The following is an 11,306-nucleotide window of genomic DNA, read 5'->3' on the forward strand; positions in this document are numbered from 1 at the left end:
CAGGTGGACCGCGAAGAGCGGTGAGAGTTTGGCTTCATTGCAGTGGCTGAAGTCTCAGGGAGAGCAGGGCTCTGGTTGCAGTTGTAGATATTGTTGGTTATTTCCATATTGATGGGCTTAAAAGTGCAATGCTGTAAAAGCTTTTAGAGCTAAAGCTTTTTAGAAGCAGGAAGCTTTCTTCCAGACGAAGATAGTTGTAGAAAGGAAATGAGGATATATATAGTGGTTTGGGATCCTTTGATTGGAGGATCATAATTAGTTAATGTGGACCAGCTGGGTAAATCATGACCACATGCTCCTCTCGAAATTAGTTTAAAACTAAACTTCACTTAAATACAATAAGACACATTTGGTTTAGCGAACATTCTTTTTTTTTTTTTTTTTTTTTAAAAACAATAACAAGGGTTTTGTGTAACGAACACTGCAACAAAAATTTTCAGAAAATGTTAAATAATATAAAATAACCGGACAATAAAAGTTAAAATAACAGGAACATGTGGCGTAAGTGCAGAAATGCAACTACAAAATGAACAAACTTAAACAATATATAACAAGATAATGTGCTCACAGGCTTTCAAAGTGGCTCTGATTTTGTAATGTCTGCTGATGAATAGGGTGAGGAGGCTGAGCCGATTCGTACAAAGAATGAGACTGAGATGGTGGCACAGCGGAAATGACCGGCGGCACTGTGTATGGTGTGTGCTGTGTATATGAATGTGGTGTCGGGGATCTGTTTCTTTCAAACTCCTGAGCGTCGTAGATCATCACCAGAATGTTTTTTTTCAGTCTGGCCATGTATCCAGGGTCTTTAATTTGCCGCAACTCCAAAGCAACCTGGTTCCCAAATGCTGTTAGTGCATCATGTGTTGGTACAGCATCCACTCGTGCAGCCATCTTTTTCAGCACTTCGAGCTTCTGCAGTTCAATGTCAGTGTCTGAAAACCTTTTGTTCTTCTGTCCCTTTTTGTGCACATTATTTTGTGCCTTACAGCTCTCACTTGAGGCAGTTGAGGAAGTTTCCTCCACAGCACTTAGTTCAGCTTCGTTACCAAAATCAAGCGAGGAGGCACTGAACGATGTGCTACCAGCTGATGGAGTGTCGGATTTTGTTTCTGAAAGATCCTGGTCATCTGGGTCACCCTGCTCGCTTATTAAATCACCAAGCTGAAAGATAGATGACATTGGTATGATTATGAAACAGTTATATAAATAATCTGCATTTATGTTTTGTTTGTGTTTTGTAAAGTAATACAAAATATTAATATTTTAAAACCAAATCGCAGTTACTTTTCTATTCTGTCAATTTTTGTTGTATTATACTGTTAGCAAGTCAACAGTAACACTAGTTTGCTACATTCATTTACTAAATATAATTTCTTTGTTTTTACTGTAATAAAAACAAAACCATGCTACATGTGTTACATGAACTTAAAAGTTATTATAGCACTTTTGTATCAATGCTCTTTTCATGATTTGGGCATTTACATTGTTCACATTTGTAAGTTGCCTGGCATAAAAATGTGTACTTGATGTAATACTTAGAGCACACTATCAATATCAACTTTGTGCTGTGGTGTGGTAACTTCATAACTTACAGTTGTTTCACACTGACGATGAACGATGTAACGTTTTACAAAGTCCATGACTCTCAGTAGCCACTTTTGTCTTGGCGTCAGTGGTTTGTTGCCACTCCCACTGGCCTTTGGTTTCATCAAGCGGGTGTATTGGGTGCGAAGGGATGCTGCTCTTGTCTTTACATCCTCGACTAAAGATGAAAAAGAAGACAAAGTGTTTTGTTACAAGTGTTTCTGCACTCAAGTATCGTATAAGAATCGTACTGGTAACTGCTGGTATCAGTCATAGTTACTTTGTTTTAAAGAAATGGCACATTGTGGCCACATAAATATTTTGTTATGTTTGTATTTTATTTGTTATGAACCGCAAGCTATCTGTTTGTACTTGAAGGAAACATGACTGATCTATGAATGCAAAAAGAAGAACATATTTCTTCACCACACTCCCCATACTCCCCATATCCAATGTGTATGTATATATGTATTTATAGGAAATGGGGAAATATTTATATATATAGTGTGTGTGTGTGTGTGTGTGTGTGTGTGTGTGTGTGGATGTAACTGAATTGTAAATAAACCACATTGTACATCCACACTATGTATGTACATTTTTCAGGTACAGTAGATGTATTTAGTAGCAGTACAGAAACAGGAAGAGAGAATATAAAATAAACGTTTTCTGCTTTTATTAACATAAATTTATGAATTATCCCTTAATAATAGGCGGAAGCATATTTTGTGTTTTCGTCTGCTTTAAGTAGACACAACTAGCTGATGTTTTTGATCAATTTAGCGTGATCGGGGCATGAATAAGTGCTGTATCCAGTGAGAGGATATAACATGCTGATAAAAAGTTTAACGCATTATAACTGTCTTGCTGACAGGTTTTGTAACCGTGAATGAATCAAAAGCAGATTGTGGAGACATTTTTATCCGGCAAAAATTGTCATATCACACACTCCTACATTGTTTGTGCCGAATGTTACGTTCAATGTAAATTTGTTATAGCTCACCTGGCAGTTGAAGAGCTTTTGCGACTTCTGACCACCTCTTCTCTTTCTTCACTCGGTTGTGGTACATCTCATTAGAAATGTCATACAGGCATTCGTGTTCCTGCCACAGTTCGATTAAACTTTGTTTGTTTTCCTGAGACCACATTGTTTTGGACGCCATGCTGTTCCTGTTGCTAATGCTGCTGCTTCCGTTGACCGCGCTCTCTCATTGGCTGCAGCTCGTCACTACATCAGACACCACGTGGGGTCGAGTCGGCCGACAGGTCTGAAATATTTAGCATGCTAGACTTTGGATTTTCGTCTGCGATGTGTCGGCGACGAGCCACCTACAGTGCCGAGGACCTACAGATTTTCCCCCGATCACAGCCCGATCGGTCAGCGAGCTTGTTAAGTTCCAAATCTGGCTTAAAATCCTTTAGTGTGAACTAGGCATTAGCTGCAAAGATTTTGTGAATGAATTGGGCCAATTATGCTTCTGATTTCATTCATGTTAAGATTCCAAATGTAATGTTATTTAATCAATCAGATTAAAGTAAAGCCCATAGTAAACATTTAATTGACACAGTTTAATAAGTATAGTTCAAGTACAAATTAAATGACAACATCATTTTAGAAGTTAAATAAAATAAACAAATAACTAACATAAATAAATAAATAAACATATAAATAAACAAACCCTGCCACTTCCAATAGCTATTTAACTTCTAAAAAAATTACCCACCTAATGACAATAAGCATCACATCGATCATAGAAGTCAGATCGTAATATGCCACAGGAATTTAAACTTATCACTTCACTTATTCCACTTTAAAGAGGTATTTTTAGGATCACCAGCCAAGCCATACTCAATATCCTTAGCCCTCCACCATCCTGTGGGGGAATGAACGTCTACCAAAACATTTAAAACACTATCTGTCTGTCGATTTCTCACCTCGCTAGAGAACTGCGTTCTCACCACTAAATTTTTTCAGATTTTCTCATTTCAGGTCTAACCTATGGATTCCACCCGGGCATCTCAGCTCTCCCTTCCTGTTCTAATATTCAGTCAGCTATTGCTGATTGAACCAGAAATTGTGGATCATCTTATTTAAAAAGAGATCAACAACCACTTTGTTTGACCATTCTCTGCTCCACCACTCAAGGTTTCACGCATTTGTCCCATAGGCAGTGCAACTCGCAAATTCTCCATTAATGGCTTCTTTCTAACAATCACAGAATCCCCCACCTTATTCAACTTTAGATGATATTCTAATCACCCCCCCACATTGCCTCCAGCCAAACACCTAGAGATCACCAAAAGGTTTTCGCCAATCTAGGTATTCTGCTCGCAGAAGACTGGACCCAATACATTTATCGATTTCTAGGCATCAACTTCGATTTGCTCAAATTCCAAGCTTCTCTTCCTAAAGAGAAAATTGGCTGAATAATTTCTCTTTCTCTTGTATTATAAGAAAGAGACTTGAATTAAACACATACTGTTATCTATTCTCGGCCACCTAAAATTCACAGTGCAAATTTACCTCAAACTTGCCTACTCCAGCTCCCTACCACAAGTCACGATTTAAAAGGTAGAATTTCTCTCTCAAACCCACCTACAATGAACTCCGCTTATGGAGTACTTCCTTAAGCTATGGAACGGCTGTTCCTTCTTCTGCAGAGATTGTTCGCACCCCCATTAGATATTCGTCTATTTACGGGTGCTACCCCATCAGTTGGGTTCCAATGGTACTCAGAGGCCATTGGTTGCCACCACATGGCCCCCTCAATCTATTTCCACTCTAGAAAACCATTGTTCATCAGCTTTTTTCAAACTGTACACAATAGTCGCTGCCGCCATACTATGGGGAGACGAATGGTCAACCTTTAGCATTCTTATTCATTGTGATGAGGAAGACACAATATAATGCATAGACAAAGGCATTCCTACTCTCTAACCTTTAATGCTACTTTTAAGATGTCTTATTTGACATTAGACAATTTATCATGTCTGCTTAATACGTGCCAGGTTGCAAAACCAAATCACTGACTCTCTCTCATTTTTCTTTCCAGAAATTGTGGTCACTGGATACAGAAGTGGAACCCAACTCAATGCCTGTCCGTCCCTTTCCACAAATGACATTACCTTAAGCCACCCCCTTTATAACCTCCACCAAACTCCATATCACTTACCCTTAAAGTAGTAGCCCTCAGACCCTTCAGTCACGCATCACAGCATGAAACATTCAAACTCAACCCCTCTTTCCAACCCCCCATAGCAGATCTAATTTTGTGTGATGAGGAAAGAAAGGGTTTCCTCGTCCTGCAAAGTAAGATAGATCTATTGACAAAGAACATTTCATTTACATCTTCAACATTCCTGCCCTCACCCACCCATTCCAAACTCTCTAGTATACCTACACTTAAGAGGATTATAAGAAACAAACCCCCTAGTCCCCGTTTTTACTGTTGACGCTAATCGTCCAGTATCACATCTCTGGTTCCAGAAACACCTCAAAGTTGTCCGCCTCTCAGGATTTCCTCCTGAACCATTCTCCAGCCATTCATTCAGAATTGGCATTATTAAAAGGCTTTCCCAGCACCAGATCCAGACCCTCGGTCATTGGTTCTCTGAAGCCTTTCAAATCCTACATTCCCCTCAGTCTTTTCATCTCAAAGAACCCCAAGTTGTTTTGTTTAAACCTCTCAGCCCAATCTTGGCCACCCCTTTATTCTCTAGCCAAAGCCATCTATCTGTCCATCCCTAGCAAACCCCCTCACGGCTCAGACTCCCGCTGGAGTAAATATGAGCTTCGGCGCTCGCAGAGCTTAACAAAACCCTCTTTCTGTTCCCCCTGCCAGCATTGAGTGCCTCTGCTGTTTCCTCCTAGTTCTTTACTCCCTGCCTTTGACTCTCATGTAATCTCCTTGCTACATCAGCATCACCCTAAGTCCAGATTCCTGCAGGGGTCAACATGAGCTTTGGCTCTGACAAGAGTCTACCCTATCCCCCCTCTCCTTTCTGTTCCCTCTGCCAGCGTTGAGTAATTCCGCTGTTCCCTCCTAGCTCTTTACCCCTTGCCTTTGGCTCTCTGGTAACCTCCTTGCTCCATCTGCATCACCCAAGCTCAGACTCCCGCAAGGGTCAACACGAGCTTCGGCTCTCGCAAGAGCCTCACTTTTCACCCTCTCCTTTTTGTTCCTCCTGCCAGTGTTGAGTGCTTCCACTGTTCCCTCCTAGCTCTTTACCCCTTGCCTTTGGCTCTCTTGTTACCACCCTTGCTTAATCTGCTTCAAGCTGAGACTCCTGTAGGGGTCAACACAAGCTTCGGCTCTCCCAAGAGCCTCCCCTTTCACCCTCTCTTTTCTGTTATCCCCGCCAGCGTTACTTCCAGTTTCCTCCTAGCTCTTTACTCCTTGCCTTTGGCCCTCTCATAACTTCCTTGCTCTATCTACATCACCCTAAGCTCAGACTCCCGCAGGGGTCAACACAAGCTGTGGCTCTCATAAGAACCTCACCTATCAACCTCTCTGTTTCCCCTGCCAGCGATGAGCACTTCTGCTGTTCCCTCCGAGCGCTTCTGCTGTTCCCTCCAAGCTCTTTACGCCTTGACTCTTAACTAACCTCCTTGCTCCATCCTAGCATCCCCCTAAGCTCAGACCCCCACAGGGGTCAACACAAGCTTCGGCTCTCGCAAGAGCCTCACCTATCACTCTCACCTTCCTGTATCCACTGCCAGAATTGAGTGCTTATGCTGCATCAGTTTATTTATTCTCTATTGTCATTCATCAGTATCTACATTGTTTAATCTGTGTAGTAGTTCATTAGCATTACATGTTATCATATTCTGTATTTTGCATAGTAATCTCGTTACCTCCAACAGCTCTCCCCTTTTCTTTCCCCCCTGTCAGCGTTGTGTGCTCCCTCTGCTTTAGTATATTATTACATAATTTGTATATTCTGTATAATAATTGTGTTGGATATTTGTGTTTTTTACAGCTGCTCTCCCCCCTTTTTCCTGCCATGCAGCATCAAGCACCTTTGCAGCTCCAATTCATTTATTCTGCATAATGGTTTACTGTTATATCTTATATTGTCTCATTTGCATAAAAAATTGTATAGTACATCTGTTACTTCCAGCCACCTTGCCCATTTCTTTTCCCATTCCAGTGTGGAGTGCTTCTGCTGCACCAGTTTATTTGTTTTCCATATAGTTATTAATAAAATGTCTACATTGTGTTCATTCTGCATAGTAGTCTATTTGTATTTCATGTATTGTATTGTGTATTTCTGGATAATAATCACGTTACTCCCAGCAGCTCTCCCATTTCTTTCCACTTGCCAGAATTAAGTGCCTTACTGTTTTCTACCAGCCCTTTACTCATTGTCTTTGACTCTCATCCAACCTCCTTCCTCCACATTAGCATCACTCTAAGCTCTGACTCCCGCAGGAGTCAATAGGAGATTTGGCTCTCGCAAGAGCCTCACCTATCGCCCTCACCTTCCCGTTTCCCCTGCCAGTGTTGAGTGCTTCCGCTGCATCAGGTATAGTTATTCACCAGTATCAGCATTAACGTGTTTATGCTGCATAGTAGTTCATTAGCATTTCATGTTCTGTATTTTGCATAGTAACCTTGTTACTTCAACAGCACCCCCTTTTTTCCTCTCCCCTTACCAGCGTTGTGGGCTCCCGCTGCATTAGTATCTTTCTTATTGAGTAGTTTGCATATTATGCATAGTAATTGTATAGTATATTTTTGTTAATTTCAGCTGTTTTTCTTCTGCCAGCGCTAAGTGCTTCCGCTGCTTATTGCATTTTATTATGCATAGTATTTACCTAATGTTTCATGTCTATATTTTATTGTCAATATATTAAATCTGTGTTAATACCAGCTTTCTTCCCCTTTATTTTTCCCTGCCAGTGTCTAGCTACATGCCAGCATTGAGTGCTTCTGCTGCATAACAGTTGTATATTCCATACAGTAATTTATGTAGCATTGTTTCCTCCAGCTTCTCTCCTTTGTTTACCCCCAACAGCTTTGTATGCTTCCACTACCAAATCTCTTCCCTCCTCTTAAACAGCCAGCTCCACGCCCTTCTTTATTACATCTCACAAACCTTCTCTTAAGCACTGACTCCCGTAGAGGCCCCATTTAAGCCCCAATTCACACACGAGTCTCCACCCCCCCTCTAAGCCACTCAGACTCTCTAACTTTATTTCTTAGCCACCAAACCTGCCCTGCCTTCACACACTCCCTAGAAAAGCTTCTCCCCCACTTTTTATCAGTTCTTCACATATATATCCAGCAGCCGGATATAGCACTTTTTCTTTGCACTTTGGGGAGTTCCCGTGTAAACACGCGGCTGCTGTCCCGAGCGCTTATCATTGGCTTTTTGGGGAGTTTTAGATAGACCTGAGCTCAATCTCCACTCGCCCTGCAAAAAGAGGGGAGCCCTGGGCTTGAGGATTCCTTGAGCTCAGGGCTCTCTCCCGGGACAGCATGCCAAACAAGCTATGTATAAATCATGAGCTAAGTGTGAACTCTTGAAGTGAAGTTTAATTTTAAACTAATTTCGAGATGAGCATGTGCTCATGATTGACCCAGCTGGTCCACATTAGCTAATTATGATCCTCCAATCAAAGGATACCAAATCACTATATATATCCTCATTTCCTTTCTATTACTATCTTCGTCTGGAAGAAACCCCCCTCCTCCCCTTCTTCCTCCTTTATCCAGAATGGGCGGCACGGTGGCCCGGTGACTAGCACTGTTGCCTCACAGCAAGAATACCAATGGTGTTGGGTCCTCGCTGAGCCATCTGGTATTTTTGTGTGGAGTTTGCATGTTCTCCCCGTGTCAGCGTGGGTTTCCCCCGGGTTCCCCGGTTCCAGCTGCCAGAGTTCTTACCAGATCTAGAAAGTATGATTCTATCACCCTAACTCCTCACACTGGCTGCCTGTTAAGTTTCATATTTATTTTAAAATATTGCTTTTTACCTATAAAGCTCTAAATATTCTAGCTCCTGTTTATCTAATCAACCTTCTGTCTCGCTACAATCCAACCCACTCTTTAAGATTAAAATTTTTTCGAGTAAAGAGGGTCGAGCATTCTCGTTTATGGCTCCTAAACTCTAAAATAGCCTTCCTGATAATGTCCGAGGCTCAGACACACTCTCGCAGTTCATAACTAGATTAAAGATCTATCTTCTTTGTAAAGCATACACTCAGCGCATCACTTAGCGGTATAATACATAAATTTGCTCCACACAGGTTTTTGCATCTCGCTTACACTATGAACAGCAGCTATGCTAATTATTTTCTTTATTTTCTATTTCCACCTGGGGATACTCATCCTGAGGCTCTCAAAGACTATGCAGTGGCACTGATACGATTCAAGACCAGCGACGAGATGATCCCAAGGTTTCCATAATTCTGGACCAGGCTGTATCCTGAGCAGCTGCTGTGGTGGTCATGGAGGAGTGGAGAGCATGAGACTGATTCCTGTGATGCTCCGAGGACAGACAAGTCTCACTCACATCCAGCGCCTTAGAAGAAATGGTCGTTCCCAACTCACTCAACTGTGCCTGGTTTCTCCCGAGTTTTTTTAATTCTTCACTTTTGCCAATTTAAATTTGTTCCTCGCCAGTTGTCACCTTTGGCTTGCATGGTTCGGAACCTGTGTTTGGACTCTCATTAGTGATTATTAAACCACACTGAACTGAGCTAAACTGAACTTAAAACACTGAAAATTGAACTAACACTGTTTCAATTTATTATTATCTTCTATGTGAAGCTGCTTTGACACAATCTACATTGTAAAAGCGCTGCTTAGAATTGATCACTTTTATTAACAACAGCAACATGCTAAATAATTTTTAATGAAAAAAAAAAACACTGTACTCTTATCAAATGTAGCCTATACAGATTATTTTTTAAAATATTAACTAACTAACAGCTTTAGTGGTTAAAAAGTGAGAGCTCTTTTTGATTTAGTCCCAAATTAAAACGTTTTTGTCTCTCAAGGCTTTTCTTACTTCATACACATGAACACACTACACATTACAAAACGCTGACTAATGTTTTTTCCATTTATTTAACATTTTTTAAGCATAGTGTTATTTTAATGGCAAATGGCAATAGACACACTGCTCTGCATTGTTTTAAATTTCTTAACTACATTTCTAAAAATTTAAGATTTATTTGTTTGCATTGCTATTCACAAGAAAAAGTTTGTGTTAGCAATATAATAAATTAAAATATACAGAAGTGACATATCAGTTCTGTATTTTTCTGGTAAAAAAATGTTTTCTTACCCAGTTTCATGTAACATAGGCAGGTGAACGTCAGACATCAGTGCAATGTTTTCCACATGAGCTTATTCCAACCAACTGTACAAATCAAATAAAAAATGTTTTATATTGCGTTCCCCACAAGTATTATGCAATAAGTCTTGTTGTTTTTGCAAGAAACAAGATAATGCCTGAGGTATTTCAGACTTTTCTTGTAGGAAAATGTTTTTCAAGAGGAAATCAACCAGGCTGTGTGCAATCATTAACATGAGCAGGACACGTGATCTTACCTTTGTGATGCACAGATACTGTATGTGTCTTTGTTTATAAATTTTAATGAGGTACTTCAGAAACTAGAGAATATAGAATACATAGACATGCAAACCTGTCTCCCATACCCACTAAAATCTCTGTAACAAAAAAAGTTAATCAGTTATAAAATCTTAGTCACTCTCAGTCACTCTCCATGGTGTGAATAATACAGTTTGAAAGATGGCCTTCATTACTAAATTAGACACTTCTGCTCTGCTACATTGCATCTCATTGACTGCTGAAGGGAAGGATGGTTTCTAGGGGCTGCTATAGCCGACTTAACCCTTTCCACTGAAATTGAAGCAGTCTGACTATCTGTTTTTTTTAGTTAAGGTGTCTGGTGCAACATACTGTATACAGATATGGCAAGGCATCCAAAAAGTGGAGATATTAGCAAGTGATAGTTTGTTTGATACTAAGTTGCCTGCATCTAACAACGTATTAATTTCAAAATGATAATGAGGATATTTGTTTGGTATTTACTCACTTAAGGAAAAAAAATTCTGCAGGTCCAGTTTGTACATTAAGCTTCTTTGGGGAACAATTTAAATAGATTGTGTATGCAAGTCTACAGTAAGGGAAAAGTGTATTAAAAGATATAGTTCTGTCTATTATTGGAGGTAGATATCAAGCCTATTACAGTTTTTTTTTTTTTTTTTTTTTTTTTTTTACAATTGTTTACACTCTAAAATAAATATTTCTACATAATTTGCAAAATTCTACTTTAAGGAGCAAAACACCGCCACAGATTTGACATTACACAAAATGTCTGCTGCACTCTTTTTTGCAAAACATTACACACAGTGATTTGTAAAACTCTACACACATTTCGACACCTTATACACAGATAAGAATTGTGGGGTTACTTCCTTGTCAGTACAAACCCCGGATTGCCAATGACCGCGCTAATGAACGGTTTGGATGATCACATCCACAAGGTGTGGAAGCACACATGTGCTAATTTAAAAACGCAGCACTCTATAAAAGTGATATAAAAGGCAGCAGGTGAGTTCACCTGTATTCATCAAAAATAGAAGGAGCTAGAAGAAGAGTGAAAATGAGAGGAGGAGCTCAAAAAGGATAAGAAGGAGGTGGAGGAAGAGGAGGTAGAGGAAGAGGCCTAAGTAGAGGAAGAGTTA

The 11,306-nt window shown here is 40.1% G+C and overlaps 1 protein-coding gene across 1 annotated transcript; it reads right to left on the reverse strand.

The window, feature by feature from the left end:
• Positions 1 to 364: 364 nt before the first annotated feature.
• On the reverse strand, positions 365 to 4,187 carry LOC147837404 (uncharacterized). Its single transcript, XM_087236533.2, has 3 exons — positions 2,588 to 4,187; positions 1,596 to 1,765; positions 365 to 1,164 (listed from the first exon to the last, which is right to left on the reverse strand). Exons 1-3 carry the CDS (start codon positions 2,745 to 2,747, stop codon positions 565 to 567), a joined length of 930 nt encoding a protein of 309 aa, XP_087092659.1. The 5' UTR covers positions 2,748 to 4,187; the 3' UTR covers positions 365 to 564.
• Positions 4,188 to 11,306: the final 7,119 nt, after the last annotated feature.

This window comes from Danio rerio, chromosome 1, assembly GCF_052040795.2.
Source record: "Danio rerio strain M-AB ecotype USA chromosome 1, GRCz13ab, whole genome shotgun sequence".
Taxonomy (NCBI): domain Eukaryota; kingdom Metazoa; phylum Chordata; class Actinopteri; order Cypriniformes; family Danionidae; genus Danio; species Danio rerio.